Source organism: Rhinoraja longicauda, unplaced genomic scaffold (genome assembly GCF_053455715.1).
Source record: "Rhinoraja longicauda isolate Sanriku21f unplaced genomic scaffold, sRhiLon1.1 Scf000121, whole genome shotgun sequence".
NCBI lineage: Eukaryota > Metazoa > Chordata > Chondrichthyes > Rajiformes > Arhynchobatidae > Rhinoraja > Rhinoraja longicauda.
In genome coordinates this window covers 113,763-137,735 of record NW_027601339.1, presented here as the reverse complement: position 1 = coordinate 137,735, position 23,973 = coordinate 113,763, and the positions used below count along the sequence as shown (strand labels likewise).

Genomic DNA, 23,973 nt, shown 5'->3' with positions numbered 1-23,973 from the left:
ACAGAACTAAACTAAACCAATTGTCTCGATCAGGCTGCCATGAGGAACTTTATCAGGATGCATCTCTGCTTGGCTTGGGAACAACTCCATCCAAGACCACGAATTGTGGACGCAACCCAGACCATCACACAAACCAACCTCCCTTGTATTGACTCTATTTATATCTCATGCTGCCTCGGCAAGGCCAGCAGCATAATCAAGGACATCACACCTTAGCCACTACCTCTTCTTTCCTCAGGCAAAAGGTATTAAATGTGAAAACGCACACCTGCCGATTCAGGGACAGTTTCTTCACAGCTGTTATCTGGAAAGTGAACTATCCTATCACAGCCAGAGAGCAGTTCTGAACTACTATCTATCTCTTTGGTAACCCTCAGATTTCACTGACACTAATGTCCATGAAGCCGGAATTAAGAACAGAGTTCGGCCATTTGGCCCATCGAGTCGACTCTGCCATTTATTCATGACCGATCTATCTTTCCCTCTCAACCCATTCTCCTGCCTTCTCTCTGTAACCTTTGACCCCCTTACTAATCAAGAACCTGTCAACCTCTGCTTTGAAAATACCCAATGACAGCCTGCACAGCTGTCTATGGTGATGAATTCCACAGATTCACCACCCTCTGGCGAAAGATATTTCACCTCATCTCCATTCTTAAGGTATGTCCTTTCATTCTCTCCACATGCACTCTATGTAAGCCATGTCTTCTGGTCACTGCAAACCTCCCATGGTCTCTGCATTGTCCTCCACTACCTTCACCCCCCCCCCCCCCCCCCCACCCCACCCCACCCCACCTCACCCCAACCACACACACTGAACTACAAACAATTAACCCCTTCAAAACCTTTACACATTTCTGGATTTCTTTATGAGGAAAGCCCTTTCAGTCCTTCCAGTCTGTGCAATCGTATTGGCCCACAAAGTTTACCTGTGGCCCAGGATGGGCTACCAGAGTGACCGATCACCCCGTGGGGCAGGGGATGTGGGAGGAGTGCCAGGGGAACCCACGGACACAGGAAGAGCATATAAACTGCACACGGATTAGAGCTGGCAGACAGCAGCACTAACTGCTGCTCCACTGTACCCTCTACTTGGTTTTCTTTCTTCCAGCCTGTTTCATCTGCTTTGCAGACTCATTTACTGAAGGCACCCAGCGGTCCTGAATCATTGTGGGTTTCCCTTCACCCTGCCAATCCAGCTCTGAGCCTGACCATTCAGTTTGGCTGCCCTGCCCCAGTAATCCAAGTCCTTCCTCTTGCATCAGTTGTGGGTCACACATTCACCTGCACCCCCTCCTGTCTCCATCCATGGCACCAGGAGAGGTCCAGACATACATAACCAATACAAGACAAGTTTTGAAATGATTTTTTATTGCTTAAAAGCCACAAAGCAAAGCATAGCTCGCATTTGCTGAACCCCTGGAGTTTCAATCTGTCTATCACACCACTTCTTTGCCTGTTTGTGTGGTGTCCTTCCTTTGCTTGTACATATGTTTCCTCTAGGTCTCTCCCCATAATAATTTTGAGAACATTGAAAGGTGCATGTCCATGTAGTGACGATGTGTGATGTGAGCACAGGTCACAGCTGAGTCTCCAATAAAGAATATTACCTTCAGGTGATAACTGCAGTGAGAATTTAGCAGCTCGACAGGACTAACACATGAACACCTCCAACTTTCTCTCTTTCCCTCTTTCAACCTGCCTCTTTTTCCTGTTTATCCATCCACCAGAGTGTCTCTGGCAGTCTCTGTTCTTCCATCCCTTTCCATCCCCTGTCCCGCTGAGCATTTGCAGAATCGTAGCGTGCTGTGCAGTTGGTTGGCTGTGAGCTCTGTACGGTTACTTGAGATACAAACGTGCTTCAGTAATAATCTGCGGGCAAAAGAAAGTGGTGAAAACCTTTCTGGGAAAGGAGCTGGAGTGAGGGTGACCAACAGCCGGTGAAGGGTCACCCCTCACTCACTCACTGTGCAAACCCCCCATTAACTCAGAAACTATCACCCCAACCCACTGGCAGGCCCTTGTCCTTGTCAACCCAAACCCTACTACCTCCCCCCCCCCCTCCCCCCCATTCACTGACGACCACCGCCCCATCCACCCATTCATCCTCTGGGGCTCTGTCACTCCAGGTCTGTCCCTGCCAGAATAGATGGGAAAACCATGCTGCTAGGGGAAGTGAGCAGGTTAGGCAGCATCTGTGGAGGGAAGGCACAGTGGACGGGACTAAACTTGAAAGGCAGATGGGCGGGATTCAATGCGGGACTGAGGCAGGTGACAGGCTGGAAGTCCATATGGGTGGTGATGAAATAAAGTTGGAGGACAGAATAGGCAGGATATATAAATTGGCTGCACGCATATAGCCTCACTGGGCAAACCATCCGTAATGTAATCTCAGGCTAGTGCCGTGACATTCTCCTTAATCAATAAAACAACTCACTCACCTCTTTTACCCTCTATCTCTCCTATACCATGCATACAGAGTCATACAGTGTGGAAACAGGCCCTTCGGCCCAACTTGCCCAAACCGACCAACATGTCCCATCTGCACTCGTCCCATCTGTCTGCTTTGGCCCATATCGCTCCAAACATATCCTGTCCATGAATCTGTCTAAATGCTTATTAAACATTGCGATAGTACCTGCATCAACTACCTCCTCCGGCAGCTCGTTCCATACACCTGTCACCCTTTTTTGTGAATATAATACCCGTCAAATTCCTATTAAATCTTTTCCCCCTCACCTTAAACCTATGTCCTCTGGTTGTCGATTCCCCTATTATGGGCAAGAGACTGTGCATCTACCCAAACTATTTCTCTCATGAGTTTCTACACCTCTATAAGATCACCCCTCATCGTCCTGCGCTCTAAGCTATAGTCATAGCCTATAGCTCAGGCCCTCGCGTCCTGGCAACATCCTCGTAAATCTTCTCTGCACTCTTTCCAGCTTGAGAACATCTTTCCTGTAACCTGGTGCCCAAAACTGAACACAGTACTATAAATACTCCTCGATCCAGCTGCTCTACAACTCTCCCCAGATCCCTACCGTTCACCGTTTCACAACCATCTTTTAAAATAAGGCTGTAACGTAGCAAAATGTGGAAAAGATGATGGGGTCTGAATGCTTTCTGAATGCACTGCATGTCATTAAACTGGAAATAATCTAGAAATAATTTACCAGAATTTTTCATGGCTTGATGGCCTGAGTTAGAGAGAGTGATGTGTTTTGGGTGTTTAAAATCATGAGGAGAGTGAATAGAGTCTTTTATCCAGGATAGACAATCAAAAGTCTGAGGTCCTAGATTTAAGGAGAAAGGGGCAAGATGTAATAGGAACCTGAAGACCACTTTTTTCACTCAGAGGATGTTGGGTCATGGAATTAGGTGCCAGTGGAGATCATTCTTGCAGGAACTATAACAGCATTTAAAAGACTCTTGAACAGGCACATGGATACGAAAGGCGTTGAGGGATATGGGCCAAACACAGGCAAATGGAACTTGCTTATATGAGGCATTTTGGTCGGTGTGGACAGGTTAGGCCGAAGCAGCTGTATCCATGCTGTAAGAGATAGATTGTAGGAAATGTTTCCCAATGGTACATGTGTCTAGGGACAGAGGGTGTTGGTCTAAGGAGGATCCGAGGAAGACCTTTATCCATTCAGAGGGTGATTGGAATCTGGAATGATCTCCTTGAGGGGATGGGGAGGCAGAAATTTTCAGTGTTGAAGAAACATTTGCATGAGCTCCTGAATTACCAAGTGAGTAGGGTGCGGACCAAGTGGTTGGAGTTGGATACCTGATGGTCAGCATGGACACGATGGACTGAGGGTTCTGTGTTGCATGATGTGGCCATAACCCTTGCATTTCTCTTTGCCACTCTTTCTTCTCTTCTCTATTTCCCTCTCCTTCCTCCCGGTCTACCTATCTGCCTCCCTCACACTCTCCCCCCAAACTATCTCTCCCCTGTACCCCTCTCACCTCACTCTGCCTTCCAGTTCTCTGTTTCACTTCTCTCACTCACTTCCTGTTCCACCCATTGTCCTGTCACCAACATCACTTCTCCCCACTAGCGCTTAGTTGTGGACTCCTTCTCGGGATCGAGTGTTCGCTTTTATACTCAGGACTTGATACTCACTCGCTGTCCAGATGATTCTTTCCGGATTATTATCTGTGAACAGAGAGCGGAAAGATAAGGTTACCAGGTGCGGACGGACCTAAGTTAGGACATCAGGAGCAGAAATAAGGAGAGATTATCAACTATTGAACCGTGGAGAGGGAGAGCCAGGCACAGGGTGGGAACAAGTCCCACATCCCTCCCCCTCTGGAATTCCAGATTGGATTTGAGAATCGGTGAATGACAGGAGTCCACTCGGCCCATCAGGCTTGTTCCAGCTTGATGGTGGAGCTCCTTGCTGAGTCTCACTCCCCATTCCTCCCCACAGTCCAGACTTTCTCCAGTTCCCTTTGCCCATTGCTGTGAATCTACTGAGCTCCATTCAGGCAGCACATCCCAGATCACTGGAGTTCCTCGCCTGAAACTTCTCTGCTGTTGTCAATCCCCTTCCCCCCCCCCCCCCCCCCCGTATCTTCTGCTCTCCCTCTCTCCTGCCATCCTCCATCTATTCAATCTCTGAGAGGGCTTTCAGGGGCTTGATGAAGTCCTACCCTCAAGGCAGTGTGAAACTGGGCCAGAGGGGGTTAAAGATTGGGTAGCAGCATGGACCGGCGGCTGAGAGTGGGGGATAATTGTATTTCAGACTGTAGGCAATGGAAATATCAAATTCATATCAAATCCAGTAAAAATTTGTGTTTCAATGAGATCACCTCTCATTCTTGGAACTAGAGTTTAGACCAAGTTTGTTCGTTCTCTCTACAGAGGAGCAGCCAGACCCCATCCCAACCCACCATTCAACCTGCTGAAGCAATGCGGCTCACCTTCCATTGAGGGTAATCTTTCCTCAGGCAGGTACAGCAGATCTGTACATATTCCAGGTGCTGTCTCACCAGTGCCCCATATAATTGGAGCAATCCTCTTAAAATAAAGCCCAACACACAACAAATAGCTCACTACCCTACATGTGAACTTTCAGTGGTTGGTGTGCAAGAACCCCATACTTGGACCTCTCCCAACACCAACACCTTTCAATTTCCCACCATTTAAAATTCTCCAACTTTCTCCACATTATTTTCCATCCGCCATGTTCTGCCCGATGTCTCTGCATAATCCTGGCTTGGTATCGTCAGCTACCTTGGATACATCATGTAGTGAGCTGGTGCAGGATCCTGACCCCAAACAGGCACCATCCCTCTGCCTCCACTGATGCTGAGTTCCTCCAGCAGTTTGTGTTTTGCTTGGACATATCCAACCTGATCTTCTAATACAATTCAGGGATATCAATTGTGAGCAGCTGGGCCCAGCATTAATCCAGCATCATTCCTGGTCACAGCCACCCAGCCCAAAAAATGACCCATTTTATCCTACTCCATCTTCTCTCAGTTGACCAAGTCCTGGCTCGTATATTATCCTCATGGCCGAGCATGTAAATTTTGTTTAATAACCTCCTATACTCCACTTTATTAAAGGCCTCTGAGTCCAAATACATATCAACTGGGTCCTCTTTTTCATTCCTGCCTGTTGCAACTTCGAAAGACTTTAAGGTTTCAGGTTGGGACACTTCTTTGGACTGATTTTGGGGGTGGGGGTGGGTGGGGTGGGAAGGAAGTTGGATGAGAGGAGGGGCAGGACAAAGCCTATGAGTCACGGGTGGATTCAGACGAATGTTTTTTGATCAGCGAATGGTCGAACAAAGTCCAGAGGGTGAGTTGAAAATTGTGAAGCTAGAGGAAGGAATGTAGTTGGAAGGAAATGGGTGAGAGAGAAATGGTTATGAGTCCAGGTGTAGCACAGGGAAGAGAGATGGACTGGGGGGAAGGAAGGGGGGAAGAAGGTGGGGGAGTTTGGTAAGTTACCAAAATTGGAGAATTAAATGTCCATATTATTAGGTTGTAAGTGACCCGTGGAATTTGAGGCACTGTTCCTCTAGTTTGTGTCTGGCCTCACTCTGGCAATGGAGGAAGCACAGGACAGAAAAGTCAGTGTTGGAATGGGAAGGGGGGTTAATGTGGTTAGTAACTGGGAAATCCAATCATCTTTGGTGGGTCGAGCTCAAGTGTCCGGCAAAAGAGTCGCTGAATCTATGCTTTGTGTCACCGATATAATGAAGGCCACATCCGGAACACCTGGAACATCTGGAAGGTTAGATCACATGTGATCTAAGGAGAGATAGCTGGATGGATAGAAAATTGGCTTCATGGAAGGAAGCAGAAGCTGATGGTGGAAGGTTTCTTTTCGGACTCGAGGCCTGTGACTGGTGGTGTGCCTCAGGGTTTGGTGGTGGGCCCATTGCTGTTTGTCATCTATATCATTGATTTGGATGAGAATGTACATGATTAGCAAGTTTGCAGATAACACAAAAGTGGGTGGTATTGTAGATAGTTAAGATGGAGCTTAACTACAGCGCCTTCGAGAGCGAGTTGGCAAGCTCGCACCTGTGCCGACGTCCCGACATGGTACATTCCGCCTTTTCATGCCATCGGCCCTCCGGGACTGCACCCATGTGTTCCTGCGCCGTGACGCCCACCGGACGCCGCTCCAGAGGCCTTATGAGGGCCCGTACCGGGTGCTGGAGCACGGACAGACAACCTTTGTCTTGGACATGGGGGGCCGGCCGGAGGCCATGTCAATTGACCGCTTGAAGCCGGCCCACTTGGACATCGACCAACGGGTTGCCCAGCCTCGGTCACGAGGTTGCCCCTCTTTGCGGGTCCCACCACCTGTCCCTCCAACTGTGCCTCCGCCGGCCCCTCTGTTGGCCGATTTCCGTACGCGGTCCGGTCGGGTAGTGCGACCACCAGTGCGTTTCGTGCCTCCGGTTCTAGGGGGGGGGGGGGGTCCTGTGGCGGCTCCCAAGGGTCTGGCCATACCACTACCGACCCTTCGGCACGGGAATGGACCGGTTCAGGGGGGCGGCCCTTTGCTACGGTTATAAAGGACGAGGTTTTGGGCGCGATTTCACTCTGGCAGACTTGACCGGTCTAGCAAACGTAATAAAATCAAACCTCCCGAAATACCCGGCTCCTTGCCTTTATTTCGGGCCTTTCTCGACGCGCCACAGTTGTCAATAATTACAGCAGGATCTTGATCGGTTGGCCAGGAGGGCTGAGGAATGGTTGATGGAATTCAATACAGAGAAATGTGAGGTGTTGCATTTTGGGAAGACTAAAATGGGCAGGATCTACACAGTCAACGGTAAGTCTCTGGGGAGAGTTGTAGAGAAGGAAGATCTAGGAGTGCAGGTACATAATTTGTTGAAAGTGGCAACACAAGTAGATAAGGTGGTCAAAAAGGTTTTTGGCACACTGGCCTTCATCTGTCAGAGTATTAAGTATGGAAGTTGGGAAGTCCTGTTGCATTTATATCAGACATTGATTAGGTATTAGGCAAGATGGTGTCAAGCTGGAAAGGGTGCAGAGAAGATTTACAAGAATCTTGCCAGGATTCAAGGGCCTGAGATTTATGAGTCGTAATTATATGGAGGTTGAGCAAGCTAGGACTCTATTCATTGGAGCGCAGGAGAATGAGGGGTGATCTTATAGAGGTGTACAAAATCATGAGAGGAATAGATTGGGTAGACATACTGAGCCTCTTGCCCAGTGTAGGGGAATCAAGAACCAGAGGACATAGTTTTAAGGTGAGGGGGGGGAAATTTAATAGGAACCTAGGGGTAACTTTCACACAGGTTGTGGATGTATGGAATGACCTGCCGGAGGTAGTAGAGGCAGGTAGTATCACAATGTTTAAGAAACATTTGGACAGGTGCATGGATAGGACAGGTTTAGAGAGATATGGGCCAAACATAGGCAGGTGGGGCCAGTGTAGATGGGACATGTTGGTTGGTGTGGGCAAGTTGGGCCGAAGGGCGTGTTTCCGCACGGTATGATTCTCCTCCTGTCGCCCTCAGTTCTCTCTCCAACGCCATTCTTGCGAAGTACATTAATGACTTGGATGAAGGGATTAAAAGTACCATTAGCAAATTTGCAGATGATACAAAGCTGGGTGGCAGTGTGAACTGTGAGGAAGATGCTATGAGGATGCAGGGTGATTTGGACAGGTTGTGTGAGTGGGCGGATGCATGGCAGATGCAGTTTAAGGTGGATAAATGTGAGGTTATCCACTTTGATGGAAAGAACAGGAAGGCAGATTATTGTCTGAATGGTGTCAAGTTAGGAAATGGGGAAGTACAAAGAGATCTGGGTGTCCTTGGTCATCAGTCACTTAAAGTTAGCATGCAGGTACAGCAGGCAGTGAAGAAAGCTAATGGCATGTTGGCCTTTATGACAAGAGGAGTTGAGTATAGGAGCAAAGAGGTCCTTCTGCAGTTGTACAGGGCCCTAGTGAGACCACACCTGGAGTACTGTGTGGAATTTTGGTCTCCAAATTTGAGGAAGGACATTTTTGCTATTGAGGGCGTGCAGCAAAGATTCACTAGGTAAATTCCGAAACGGTGGGACTATCGTATGTTGAAAGACTGGAGCGACTAGGCCTGTATACGCTGGAATTTAGGATGAGAGGCGGTCTTATTGAAACATATATTATTAAAGGATTAGACACATTAGAGGCAGAAAACATGTTCCCAATGTTGGGGGAGTCCAGAACCAGGGGCCACAGTTTAAGAACAAGGGGTAAGCCATTTAGAACGGATATGAGGAAATACTTTTTCATTCAGAGAGTTGTAAATCAGTGGAATTCTCTGCCTCGGAAGGCAGTGGAGGACAATTCTCTTGCTGCTTTCAAGATAGCGGAGTCAGGGGGTATGAGGAGAAGGCAGGAACGGGGTACTGATTGTGAATGATCAGCCATGATCACATTGAATGGCAGTGCTGGCTCAAAGGGCCGAATGGCCTACTCCTGCACCTATTGTCTATTGTCTAAATCTGTTGTAATTTTAAGGGGTTGCAGCTCAGGGTGAACTTGTTGTGGTACATTTGGACCAGAGTGATTTTGTCCTGAGGAGAGATTAAGCAGACTGGGCCTGTCCTCTCGAGTGGAAAATAATGAGTAATAACCTCGTGATGATTTGCATATCCATTATAGGCTTTGGGAGGGGATTTATTGTAATGTTGGTTCCTCTAGTTGAGAAGTGTAGAAGTAGGGGGTTGTTGGGATTGCAAGTTGGGACAGGCTGTTGAGCACTGAGATAAGAAAAAAATCCCCATCCTCATAGGTGGCGATTCTGTAGATTTCATCACACAGGGGTGTGGGAGCTCAGCCACTGAGGGCATTCACAACAGAGATTACTAGATTTCTGGATATCAAGGGGAACATGGATTATGGGCTGGTTGTGAGCTTTTTTCATCAGGACCTGATACTTACGCAATCTTTCACAATTGATAGCTTTCTGAAGCATTTTTCGGCTTTCTGTGAACAAAGGAAAGTGGAGGTTACCAGGAGTGGACTGACCAGCTATGATCCTTCAGACAGAAAAGACGATGACAAACTAATGAAACGTGGAGAGGGAAGTGCTCCGAGCACATTACATCAGCACGTATTACTGGATGACGGATTGGCTGGAAATCTAAATAAAATAGAAAACAATAAATAACCTCAGCAAGTCAGGTAACGTTTATGGGGAAAGAAACAGATTTAACATTTCAGGTTCAACATCCCACTACAGTATCGGCAAAGGAAAGCACAAAAGGTAATTGAAGTTGCAGAAACGTCCTGAAAAGGTCAGGAAAAAGGAGGCTTGGATCAGGTCCAGGTGGCTGGGACAAAGCGTATCCCTGGAGAATGTAGTGGACTGCAGGGCACATTTATAGTAATGGAATCACACAGCACAGAAACAGGCCCATGGGCACAACCTGCCCATGCTGACCAATATGCCCCATCTATATTAGACAGTAGATAATAGGTGCAGGAGTAGGCCATTCGGCCCTTCGAGCCAGCACCGCCATTCAATGTGATCATGGCTGATCATTCGCAATCGGTACCCCGTTTCTGCCTTCTCCCCATACCCACTGACTCCGCTATCCTTAAGAGCTCTATCTAGCTCTCTCTTGAATGCATTCAGAGAAATGGCTTCCACTGCCTTCTGAGGCAGAGAATTCCACAGATTTACAACTCTCTGACTGAAAAAGTTTTTCCTCATCTCCGTTCTAAATGGCCTACTCCTTATTCATAAACTGTGGCCGCTGGTTCTGGACTTCCCCAACATTGGGAACATGTTTCCTGCCTCTAAAGTGTCCAACCCCTTAGTAATCTTATATGATTCGATAAGATCCCCTCTCATCCTTCTAAATTCCAGTGTATACAAGCCTCGTCGCTCCAGTCTTTCAACATACGACAGTCCCACCATTCTGGGAATTAACCTAGTAAACCTACGCTGCAATAGCAAGAATATCCTTCCTCAAATTTGGAGACCAAAACTGCACACAGTACTCCAGGTGCGGTCTCACTTGGGCCCTGTACAACTGCAGAAGGACCTCTTTGCTCCTATACTCAACTCCTCTTGTTATGAAGGCCAACATTCCATTGGCTTTCTTCACTGCCTGCTGTACCTGCATGCTTCCTTTCAGTGACTGATGCACTAGGACACCCAGATCTCGTTGTACGTCCCCTTTTCCTAACTTGACACCATTCAGATAATAATCTGCCTTCCTATTCTTACCACCAAAGTGGATAACCTCACACTTATCCACATTAAACTGCATCTGTCATGCATCCGCCCACTCACACAACCTGTCCAAGTCACCCTGCAACCTCATAGCATCTTCCTCACAGTTCACAATACCACCCAGCTTTGTATCATCTGCAAATTTGCTAATGGTACTTATAATCCCTTCATCCAAGTCATTAATGTATATATTAAATAGCTGCGGTCCCAGCACCGAGCCTTGCGGTACCCCACTAGTCACTGCCTGCCATTCTGAAAGGGACCCATTTATCCACACTCTTTGCTTTCTGTCTGCCAACCAATTTTCTATCCATGTCAGTACCCTACCCCCAAAACCATGTGCTCTCATTTTGCCCACTAATCTCCTTTGTGGGACCTTGTTGAATGCTTTCTGAAAGTCGAGGTACACCACATCCACCGGCTCTCCCCTGTCAATTTTCCTAGTTACATCCTCAAAAAATTCCAGAAGATTAGTCAAGCATGATTTCCCCTTCGTAAATCCATGCTGACTCGGAACGATCCTGTTACTGCTATCCAAATGATCTGCAATTTCATCTTTTATAATTGACTCCAGCATCTTCCCCACCACTGATGTCAGACTAATTGGTCTATAATTTCCCGTTTTCTCTCTCCCTCCTTTCTTAAAAGTGGGATAACATTAGCTACCCTCCAATCCACAGGAACTTATCCTGAATCTATAGAACATTGGAAAAGGATCACCAATGCGTCCACAATTTCAAGAGCCACCTCCTTAAGTACCCTGGGATGCAGACCATCAGGCCCAGGGGATTTATCAGCTTTCAGTCCCATCAGTCTACCCAACACAATTTCCTGCTTAATGTTCCTTCAGTTCCTCTGTCACCCTAGGATCTCTGGCCACTAGAACATCTAGGAGATTGTTTGATTGTTTTACTAGTCCCACCTACTTGCACTTGGCCCATATCCCTCCTTCATTATCCATGTACCCATCCATATACCCAACATTCCATTTACCCACCACCCTCTGTGTGAAAAAGTTGCCCCTTGGGTTCCTATTAAATCTTTCCCCTATCACCCTAATCCTATGGCTTCTGATTCTTGATTCCCCTACTCTGGGTAAAAGACTGTGCATTCACCTTTTCTATTCCACTCATGATCTTATACTCACTCCTCTGTAAGTTCATTCCTCATCCTCCTGCATTCCAGGGAATAAAGTCCTAGACTGCCCAATCACTCCCTGTAGCTCAGGCCCTCAAGTCCTGGCAACATCCTTGTAAAGGATGTTCGTAAAGGAAAACTAAAGGGCAAAAAAAGAAGGCCTGGCAGACCTCTGGCAGATAAGATGCAAGAGACTCCAATGAGTTTTTGTAACATTTTATGTGTGGGTGGGGGGGGGGGGGTGGGGGATGGGAGACACGACATGGGGGTGGGGAGATATGACACGGGGGGGGGGGGGTAAATACGGAAGCGACGGCGCCGAGGACTCCTGTACATTTGTAACATTAGGTCCCTGTCTCAGAACATAAACACCTGGCAACAAAGAACCATTAATTGAGCATGACTTACCTCTGGTTTATGGTCTACACAACTTTCCACACGACTGCAACAAAAACAAAGACGTTTTGTTTCCGCTGCACATCAACATTCAACGCTCATAAGTAAATACATTTCTTGTATCCCTTTCTCCCCCTCACAAACATACCGTCCCCACATTCCTCACCCTCTCTGCTTAATCCCCATTAACCCATGTGCTCCCTCTCAGTATTCCCACCTCTCCACACACTCTCCCTCTCTGGCACACAATCACATTGGAGAGTAGCAACGATTTGTGAACAAAAACTGATCTGTGTTCCTGTAGCATTGTACAGCTCTCTGCCCATCTACAAGAGTTCACAACCCAATGGTATGAACATTGAATTCACCAATATCAAGTAATACCCCCATGCCCTCTCTCGTTTCCGTTCCCCCCTCCTACACCCGGTGCAGCCCATTTATTTCACTATCTCCCATCTGCCCCTTCACACCCCACCATTTTCCTTCCTCAGTGTGCTCATCTCCCATCCCCAGATCCCTCATTTCTCTTTTATTCCCCCCTCTTCCCCCCCCACACACAATACTGCACACAATACTCAAAATGTGCCCTGACCATAGTTTATAAAGCTGCAACATGATCACCTGATTCTAAAACCCACATCTGACTAATGAAGGTAAGCAAGTTGTCTGCCTTCTTTACCTCCCTATCCATGTTGTGCTTCCACTTTCAGTAAACTATAGACTTGCTCCTCAAGATTCCTCTGCAGATAATGCTACGGAGGGTTTAATTTATAAGGACCGGACTCGAGCAGAGGGCAAAGCTTTAAAGTGAGAGGGGCAAAGTTTAAAGGAGAGTGGTGGGTGCCTGGAACACACTGCTGAGGGTGGTGGTGGAGGCAGATACAATAGTGACATTTGAGGCCTTTAAATAAGTACATGGATATGCAGGGAATGGAGGGATGTGGATCATGTGCAGGTGGAGGAGATTAGTTTATCTTGGCATCATGAACAGCACTGACATTGTGGGCCAAAGGGCCTGTTCCTGTGCTGCATTGTACTGATAGGCCTGGAACAATGCAGGGTGTAACACAGGGAACTTCGATCATGTGGATGATCACAGTCTTTTCCCAAGGGCGGGAGAGTGTAAAACTAGATTTTCGATGAGAGGGGAAAGATTTAAAAGAGATCTGAGGGTGGTGGGAGTATGAAATGAGCTGCCAGAAGAGGTGGGAGGAGCGAGTACAATAACAATATTTCAAAGTTATACGGACAGGTACATGGATTGGAAAGGTTTAGAGGAGTATGGGCCAAACGCAACCTAATGGGTGTGGCTCGAGGTGAACACTTTGGTTAGCATGGAAGAGGTGCTGAAGGCCCTGTTTCCATGCTGCATAGCACTCTGTCTCTTTGATCTATATTCTGCCTCTCCCTCTACCCATCCATCTCTTTCTCCCTGCCTGTATAGCTCTCCATCTCTTCACATCTGTCCTCCTCCCCTCTTTTCACACATCTATCTGTAACTATCTATCTATCTTCCTGTGTCTGCCTGTTTCCCACATCTGTTTGTTTTGTCAGGCATCTGTGCATCTCCCCCTTCTCTCTTTCCCTCACTGCATCCTTTATCTCCCACTCTCTCTCTGCCACTCACACACTGTTGCTCTCTCCTTGAACTCTCCATCTTTTCCATCCCATCTCTTTGTGCTCTGTCCTCAATCTCCTCTCCTTCTCATTGTCCCCCCTCTGTCACTCTTACTCTCTCCATCACTTCTCCCTCAGACTCTCTCTCTGTCCGTCCTCCTCCTCTCCCTCCTTCCATCTCTCTCTCTCTCCATCTCCCTGCCTCTGTCTATCTTCTTCCATATATTTGTCTCTCTGCCACCCTTCCTCATTTTGTCTCTCTCTCCTCCCGTGGATGGTGGTGGTGGGGCTGTATGTCAGTGAGATACACACATCAGGTCCTCACCTGTAGTAGTTCAGACCTTTCTCAAAGTACTCACGCACTGTTAATGTCTGAGTAGCAGGCTTACCGTGTGCCTCCCATTCATGGGACCTGTGGAAAGAGATTAGGAACAGCATTGTTTCAATATGAAGAGTTTTCAAGAGTGCAGAGCTGAAAGATGGATTGAAGGAGAAACAGAAACTGTCTTTGAATGATATTGGTGGTGAGACCACACTTGGACTATTGTGCAAAGTTCCAGTCACCCAACTACAGGAATTATTCCAACTAAATATATAGGAATAATTTCAACGATGGGAACCCCGTCATTAAGTTGGAAAGGGTACAGAAGAGATTGATGAGGATGCACCAGGGACAGGAGGGATTGAATGATATGGAGGGACTGGACAGGCTGAGGCTGTTTTCACTGGAGCGAAGAAGGCAATAAAGTGACTGCTTTCCCAGGGTTGGGGTGTCTAAAACATGAGGGCATAGGTTTAAGGTGAAAGGGGAAAGATTTAAAGGGGACCTAAGGGGCAATCTTTTCCACACAGACGGTGCTACATTTACGGAATAAGCTGACAGAGGTCATGTAGAGATGGATTTAAAAGACATTTGGACAGGCATATGGATAGAAATGTTTAGAGGAAGTTAAAAACAAGTTGGTGGAGGAACTTAGCAGACCAGACAGTATCTGCAGGGAGAAAATGGACTGATGACTTTTCAGATCAGGACCTTTCTCCAGTCTGAAGACCAGGAACCAAAACATTATTTGTCCAGTTGGAAGGGGAGGCGTAGGGGTAGGGGTGGGGGTGGGGAGAGTGGGTGATGTCCATGGTGGGGGTGGGGGTGGGGAGAGTGGGTGATGAAGGAGAATGTCCATGGGAGGGGAGCGATGATGGGGGAGAATGTCCATAGGAGGGGTGGGGGCAGGGAGGGTGGGTGATGAGGGAGAGTGTCCGTGGGTGGGGAGGGGGTGGAGAGAGTGAGTGTTGGGGGAGAGTGTCAGTGGGAGGGGAGGGGTGATGGGGGAGAATGTCCACAGGAGGGGTGGGGTTGGGGAGAGTGGGTGATGAGGCACAGTGTCCATGGATGGGGAGAGTGGGTGATGGGGGAGAGTGTCAGTGGGAGGGGTGTAGAGTGGGTGATGAGAGTGTCCATGGGAGGGGTGTAGAGAGTGGGTGGTGTGAGTGTCCGTTGAAGGGTGGGAAGGGGGTGGGGAGAGTGGGTGATGGGGCAGAGTGTCCATAGGAGGGGTGGGGATGGGGAGAGTGGGTGATGGGGGAGAGTGGGTGATGGGGGAGAGTGGTGGGGAGAGTGGGTGATGGGGCAGAATGGGTGATGGGGCAGAATGGTGGGGAGAGTGTCCGTGGGAGGGGATCCAGTGGGTTGGAGATTTGACTCATATGAAGGTACAGCACAGCAGTCAGTTATTTGGCTTACTGAGTCTGCACTGACCACCAAGCACCCATTTTATGATCAATTGCCCCATAGATTCTCCCCCTTAATTTATAGCAGCCAATTAACGTAGCCCTCACACATCTTTTGAATGTGGGAAGAATCTAGAGCACCCTTGGGAAGCCCACAGAATAACAGGGAGAATGTACAAACACAGGCAGAGGCAGATATCAGGATTGAACCAGGGGTTACTGGAGCCGTGTGGTGGTAGCTTTACTAGTTGTGTCACTGTGCCACCTAAACCATTGAACAGACAAACTTTGGTGTTCAAACCCAAGGATTGCAGGTGTGCAGTACACAAGGTTGCCAGCACAGGTGTGCACAATATTTCCCTTCATTTGTCAGGCACTAAATAAGAACAGTGTTACAACTTTATCTATTGGTCAGGCCACACCTGGAGAACTGTATAATTCTGATCTAGGATTAGGCACCTGAATTATGAGGAACGACTGGATAGACAGCGTTAGCTTTCCCGGGAGTTGAGGAGGCTGAAGGGGACCCGGTGGACATGCACAAAGGTATGAGAGTAAGAGACAGAGCGGATAGTATGAAACTAGATGGCTCACTTTTAGGAGAAGTGGGAAAAGATTTAGAGATCTGAAAATAACTTTTTCAAGAGAGGGTAGTTGGAATCTGAAACACACTGCTCGAGGCAGTGGAAGCAGTGACTCTCACAACATTTAGAAGTTAGAAGAGGATTGATGAGGGCAGTGTGGCCTGCTAAATTCAGCAAGGCCTTTGACAAGGTATCGCATTGTAAGCTCGGCTGGAAGGTTAGATCACATGGGATCCACGGCAAACTAGCCAATTGGTGAGAAAATTGGTTTGATGGCAAGAGCCAGAGGGTATAGTAAAGAGTTGTTATTCAGATTGGAGATCAGAAACCAGTGGTGTGCCACAGGGATCGATGCTGGGTCACTATTGTGGAATGACCGAATGGCCTAATTCTGCTCCAATCACTTATGACCTTGTCATGGCCCAGCTAATGTCCACATAGACAACGATCTTTAACCTAAATCAATCCTCTTGGTCACCTCTTTAAAAAACTGTCTGCTTTGTGAGATATGATTCCCTATGATTATCCCTGATCAGTCTTTATCTATCAACTGCTGGTAAATGATGTCCCTCAGAATCACCTGCAGTTACGTACCCACTACTGATGCAGGCTCACTCACCAGTGGTGCCCTGGCTTGTCCTTGGTGCCCTTAAATAACTGTACATTAGCCACCCTCCAGTCTACTGGAACTTCACCTGTGCCTAAAGATGATGGTAATATCTGTGCAAGGGCTCCACAATTTCTACCCTAGCTTTTCACAAAGTGCAAGTATACATTTGGTCAACCCCTGGGGATTTATCCACCTTAGGTACAAACCATTACCAAAGAGTGTCTTTGCCAGACAGTTCGGGCCAAACCTTGTCCAAATCAGGCTGTAAAGACTGAAAATATAACAAATTAACATTTTGTGTCAGGACAAGAGTGAAATAAAAACTGAAAATACAAGAAAGAGAACATCACATACCCTACACAGCGATAGCAGCTGGAATGCAATCAAGTTGAACAGCTATATGAAAACAGATGCAGGTATCTGGGAATAGGGTGGGATCTAATCCAGGGATTTGGGGGTTTGTAAATAAACAGATACTCAGGAATTACAGGTTGGAATCCAAGTGAGGATTTCCACATAATCTAACAGAAACCCAAAAGTTATGTGTAGACTTGAATATTGAGTCGTAGATTTATAGTTATAGAGTCATAGAGTGGTACAGTGTGGAAACAGGCTCTTCGGCCAAACTCGCCCATACCGGCCAACAGTGGCCCAGCTACCCTAGTCCCACTTGCTTGGTCCATAATACTCCAAACCTGCCCTATCCATGTACTTGTCCAACTGTTTCTTAAACGATGGGATAGTCCCAGCCTCAACTACCTCCTCTGGCAGCTTGTTCCATACACCCACTACCCTCTGTGTGAAAAAGTTACCACTCGGATTCCGATTAAATCTTTTCCCCTTCACCTTGAACCTATGTCCTCTGGTCCTTGAATCCCCTACTCTGGGTAAAGGACTCTGTGCATCTACCCGATCTATTCCTCTCATGATTTTATACACCTCTATAAGATCTCCCCTCATCCTCCTACGCTCCATGAAATAGAGACCCAGCCTAGTCAACCTCTCCCTATAGCTCACACCCTCTAGTCGTGGCAACATCCTTGTAAATCTTTTCTAAACCCTTTCAAGCTTGACAATATCTTTCCTATAACATGGTGACCAGAACTGAACACAATATTCTAAATGCGGTCTCACCAACGTCTTATAAAACTGTAACATGACCTTCCAACTTCTATACTCAATACTCTGACTGATGAAGGCCAAAGTGCCAAAAGCCTTTTTGATTACCTTATCTACCTGCGACGTGACCTTCAAGGAACCATGCACTTGTACTCCTAGATCCCTCTGCTCTGCAACACTACACAGAGGCCTACCATTTTACTGTGTAGGTTCAACCCTTGTTCGACGTCCCAAAATACAACACCTCACACTTCTCTGCATTAAATTCCATCAACCATTCCTCCGCCCACCTTGCCAATCGATCCAGATCCTGCTGCAATTGTTCACAACCATCTTCACTATCTGCAAAACCACTAACTTTGGTGTCATCAGCAAATTTGATAATCTTGCCCTGTATGTTCTCATCCATTGATGTAGATGGGAAACAGTAATGGGCCCAGCACCAAACCCTGAGGCACACCACTAGTCACAGGCCTCCATTCTGAGAAGCCACCTTCCACCATCACCCTCTGCCTCCTTCCATGGAGCCAATTAGCTATCCTTTCAGCTATCTCTCCTTGGATCCCATGAGATCTAATCTTCCAGAGCAGCCTACCATGTGGAACCTTGTCGAACACCGTACTGAAGTCCATTAACACAACTTCTACAGCTCTGCCCTCATCAACATTTTTGCTCACGTCTTCAAAAAAATCAATCAGAATTCTGAGACATGACCTCCCCACGTACAAAACCATGCTGACTATCCCTAATTAGCCCTTGCCCATCCAAATGCCTGTATATTCTATCCCTCAGAATACTCTCCAGTAACTTACCAACTACAGATGTTAAGCTCACCGGCCTATAGTTCCCAGCATTTTCCCTGCAGCCTTTCTTGAAAAGAGGCACAGCATTTGCCACCCTCCAATCTGGCACCTCTCCTGTATTTAAGGATGACTCATAAATTTCAACCAGGGCTCCCGCAATTTCCTCTCTAGTTTCCCGGAATGTCGTCGGATATATCTGATCAGGCCCCGGAGATTTGTCTACCTTCATACACGACAGTACCTTCAGTACTTCCTTGACGGTAACAATGACTCTCATGACACTTCCAGTGAATGCTCCAATTTCCTCTGCCCTACTGTCTTTCTCCTCGGTAAATACAAAGGAGAAATACTCATTTGAGGACCTTGCCCATCTCCTGTGGCTCCACACAGAGGTGACAGTTTTTATTCCTGAGATGTCCCACTCTCTCTCTAGTTACCCTTTCTCCCTTAATTATTTATAAAATCTTTTGGAATTGTTCTTGAGGCTACCCGCCAGAGCTATCTCCTGGCCTCTTTTTTGCCCTTCTGTTCTCCTTTTTTTAGTTGCTCCTTAGTTCCCAAAACTCCTCCAGGGGTGCACTTGATCCCAGCTGCCTATACCTGTCCCATGTATCCTTCTTGTTTTTGACTAACATCTCAATTTCCCTCATCAGCCAAGCTGCCTTCTTTGCCTGCTATGCCTTTCACTCTAACGGGGACGTACACATCCTGAGCTCTCTTTAGTACACTTTTAAAAACATCCCACTTGGCCGATGTTCCTTTCCCCATCAAATAACCTGCTCCAGTCAACTTGAAGGGTCTCTCATACCCTCAAAGTTGGCCTTACCCCAGTTGAGCAAGTTAGGAAGAGGGGATGTTCAACGAGATCTGGGTGTCCTAGTGCATCAGTCACTGAAAGGCAGCATGCAGGTACAGCAGGCAGTGAAGAAAACCAATGGAATGTTGGCCTTCGTAACAAGAGGAGTTGAGTATAGGAGCAAAGAGGTCCTTCTACAGTTGTACCGGGCCCTGGTGAGACTGCACCTGGAGTACTGTGTGCAGTTTTGGTCTCCAAATTTGAGGAAGGATACTCTTGCTATTGAGGGCGTGCAGCGTAGGTTCACTAGGTTAATTCCCGGAATGGCGGGACTGTCGTATGTTGAAAGGCTGGAGCAATTAGACTTGTATACACTGGAATTTAGATGGATGAGGGGGGATCTTATTGAAACGTATAAGATAATTAGGGGATTGGACACATTAGAGGCAGGAAACATGTTCCCAATGTTGGGGGAGTCCAGAACAAGGGGCCACAGTTTAAGAATAAGGGGTAGGCCATTTAGAACGGAGATGAGGAAGAACTTTTTCAGTCAGAGAGTGGTGAAGGTATGGTATTCTCTGCCTCAGAGGGCAGTGGAGGCCAGTTCGTTGGATGCTTTCAAGAGAGAGCTGGATAGAGCTTTTAAGGATAGCGGAGTGAGGGGGTATGGGGAGAAGGCAGGAACGGGGTACTAATTGGGAGTGATCAGCCATGATCACATTGAATGGCGGTGCTGGCTCGAAGGGCTGAATGGCCTACTCCTGCACCTATTGTCTATTGTCTATTGTCTAACACATGGTCCCTCTCCATCCCGGTCCATAGCTTTCTTAAACCTCATCTGAACCCTTCATGCTATGATTTTCCCAGTCTATATTAGGAAAGTTAAAATCCCCTACTACAACAACCTTATTTGACCTGCAGCTGTCTGCAATCTCCTGGCACATTTGCTCTTCTAATTACCGTTGACTATTTGGGCATTTGTAGTACACCCCTTTCCTGATCATCCCTTTCTTGTTCCTCAGCTCCACCTACATAGCTTCACTAGACGAACTGTCCGTAATGTTACCTCTGAACTTAACCTCTGAACCTAGCCGTGCCATCCTCCTTAATAAACAATGCAACTCCCCCTCTGCTTTTTTCCTCACCCATGTCTCTCCTGAAGCTCCTGTACCCCGGATCATTGAGCTGCCAGTCCTGCCCCTCCCTTATCCAGGTTTCAGTCATGGCTATAACGTCCCAGTCGTGCGAACCTAACCACGTCCTAAGCTCATATGCCTTACCCATCAAGCCCTTGCATTAAAATACATGCAGTTTAAACCATCAATCCTTCCTCGCTCTCCGGGTTTTTCCCTCTTCTGTCCATCAACCTTTCCTACACCACCCTCCATTCTAACCTCTCCTGTGCCTCTGTCCTGCACGAGATCCCACCCCACTGCCAATCTAGTTTAAACCCTCCCATGTAGCATTAGCAAACCTTCCCGCTAGGATGTTGTTCCCCTCCAGTTTAGGTGCAACCCGTCCCTTTTATTCAGGTCACCCCTGCCCCGGAAAAGATCCCAAAGATCCTGAAATCCGAATCCCTGCCCCCTGCACCAACTCTTCACGGAGTTGGACAAAAACAATTCACCAGGATGTTGGCTGAAAAGGAGGTTGATAAAGGATAATAAGATCATGAGGGGCATTGACAGCATAGATAGTTGGAGTCCTTTCCCCAGGGTAGGAATGTCCAGATACATGGGTAGGAAAGGAATAGAGAGATGAGATCCCAATGTGGTCAAATGGGGTCATGCAGATGAGGATCATGGTCAGCATAGACAAGGTTACCTGAAGGAAACGTTTCTGTGCTGCATTACTCTACAACTCTATAAGCATCGAATTGAGCTCTTTGGCATACTGGGTTCATGCAATTTAACCAACTACACTAATCCCATTTGCCCACATTAAGACAGTATCCCTCTCTGCCAAGTCCTATTTAAGCATTTGTCTCAAAGCTTTTTAAACATAGGATTCCGATTAACATTTAGTGCGGAAACAGGCCCTTTGGCCCAAGTCCTCGCCAACCAGCGACCCTTGCACTATCCTACACACACTAGAGATGGGGTTTTTAACATTTACCAAGCTTACAACCCAAGAGTATGAATATGGAATCCTCCAATTTTAGGTGACCTCTAACAACCCCCCCTCCCCCCCCCCCCCCCCCCCCGCCTTACCTGGCTCACGCCTATTTCTCCCTTCCCCCTCCTCTTACATCTCTTCCTATGGCTTCACAATTTGTAATCCCCCTCCTCTCTTCCAGCTTTCTTTTCCCCCCACCCCTTACAATCAGTCTGAAGAAGTATCCTGACTTGAAACGTCTCCAATCCACATTCCTCAGAGATGTTGCCAGACCCACTGAGTTACTCCAGCATTTTGTTTCTTTGTTTAACACAGACCAGACTTAGACCCAACCAGTGACCCAACCAACACAATCACTGACTTGTCAGACCCTGGTCATCCTTCTCCCTGTTCCCTTCCAGCAGAAGGTACAGAAGCTTGAAAGCGTGCAACACTAGACTCCAGAACTGCTTCTTCCCCTCTGTTATCAAGCTTCTGAACGGTCCTTCCATTAACTAGGGTACTAAACCAATTCACCTCTACTGCATTGCAGACATTGGACTTTGTTTCTGGAACTAATGCACTACAAAGCTGAGAAACATATTCTTAGTTACTCCAGCACTCTGTATCTTCCCTTTTGTTCTATCTATTGCACTCGAGTTTGGCTTGATTGTATTTATGTATAGTATTTTCTGATCTGATTGGAAAGCATGCAAAAGAAAGCTTTTCACTGTATCTCGGAACATGTGACAACAATAAACTTAAGCCGAACCTAGACCTAATATTGTGTAGGAAAAAACTGCAGATGCTGGTTTAAATCGACGGTAGACACAAAATGCTGGAGTAACTCAGTGGGACAGGCAGCATCTCTGGAGAAAAGGAATGGATAACATTTCGGATAAGACTTCTTCAGACTGAAGGGTCTCGATCTGAAATGTCACCCAGTCCTTCTCTCCAGAGATGCCTCCTGTCCCGCTACACCTAATATTCACAGGTGAAATACTACAAGATTGGAAGGCTTGAGTTATTAGGTGACATTAGATCAGCTGTGGACACAAGAAACTGCAGGCGCTGGAATCTTTAGCAAAAACAATGCTGGAGTAAGATGCTGGATTCAGGCAGCATCTGCAGAGGGAATGGACAGGAAACCTTTTGGGTTGGGAACCTTCTTCAGATTGATCAGACTGAACAGACAGGGACTGTTTTCCCTGGAGTGAAGGAGGCCGAGGGGTGATCTTATGGAGGTTTATGAAATCATGGGAAGCATAGAGAAGGCGCATGGTCACAGCCTATACTCCAGCATAGGGGAGTCTAAAACTAGAGGGCGCAGCTTTAATGTGAGAGGGGAGAGACTTATTCCCACATAGGGTGCTGGGTATAAGGAAGAAGCTGCCACAGAAATTGGTAGGGATGGGTAGAATTATAACGTTTAAAAGACATTTGTACAGGTTTATGCATAGGAAGGGTTTAGAGAGATATGAGCCAAACAGGCAAAGCTCACTAGCTTTGGTAGACATCTTGATTGGCATGGATAAGCTGACAGGTCTCTTTGCATGCTGCATGATTCTAATATCAGATATCTGTGGGGGAGTAACATGCTTGGATCTATGGCAGGAGTTCAGATAGTTTATGTGTGGAAATAACAGATACCAGAGTTACAGAGTGGGAAGTCATTCATTGTCTGTAGGAAGTAATTTACATGTTGAATAACAGATACTAGGAGTGGGTTACAAACTGAAGGTTTTCAATGGGTTTGTGTGTTAATGTACACAATCTCAAATACTGCAGCTGAGGCCAATGTAAAATGCCCAGAGAACAGACCTGAGGACACTTCCTGCTGCTGTGTGTTTTGAAAAGCCCACCCACCCTCTAGAGAAATTGACCAAAGGCCTGTGTGCCAGCGTGTCACCCCAGACCCAAAACTCACGATGGTCTTGAACCGTAAGTACTACTGACCTTTATTTTGTTGTAGTTATACGGATCCATATTCACATTGCAACCCTTGGGGGGCCTGGAAGATAAATGGATGGGATGAGTTACTACCTCCAAGCTGAAGAGTTCCTGCACTTTGCTGACAACTTCTTCACAGGGACAACACTTCCTGTTCTGTCTCAGTGCCAGAGACCAGGGGCTCCGTGGTAACTCCAGCGTTGCAGAATCGGTGCTACCACACTGCAGCTTGGAGCAATGACAGCAAATATACCCCGTCCCGGGTTTGCCGGGTGTGAAGTGTAATAGTGAGGAGGTGTGGGAATTGTGGGAAGAACTGAACTGCTCTCTGTCTTATGAGCACTTCGTACCGTGGAAATAGAACTTTATTTTAGTGAAGTGTCTCATAGGTTGAACATGTCTGACCTTGTAC

At 47.1% G+C, this 23,973-nt stretch overlaps 1 protein-coding gene across 1 annotated transcript in view; it reads right to left on the bottom strand.

Moving 5' to 3' along the window:
• Positions 1-1,378: 1,378 nt before the first annotated feature.
• The window catches only part of LOC144590082 (ribonuclease T2-like), a 33,721-nt gene continuing 11,126 nt past the window's right edge, over positions 1,379-23,973 (bottom strand). Inside the window, exons 4-10 of the mRNA XM_078394948.1 lie at positions 23,568-23,622; positions 17,012-17,070; positions 14,203-14,289; positions 12,273-12,306; positions 9,428-9,472; positions 4,130-4,162; positions 1,379-1,872 (exon numbers count right to left, since the gene is read on the bottom strand). Of these exons, the coding sequence (XP_078251074.1) occupies positions 1,840-1,872; positions 4,130-4,162; positions 9,428-9,472; positions 12,273-12,306; positions 14,203-14,289; positions 17,012-17,070; positions 23,568-23,622 (346 nt within the window). The 3' untranslated portion in view covers positions 1,379-1,839. The remainder of the gene's footprint in view (positions 1,873-4,129; positions 4,163-9,427; positions 9,473-12,272; positions 12,307-14,202; positions 14,290-17,011; positions 17,071-23,567; positions 23,623-23,973) is intronic.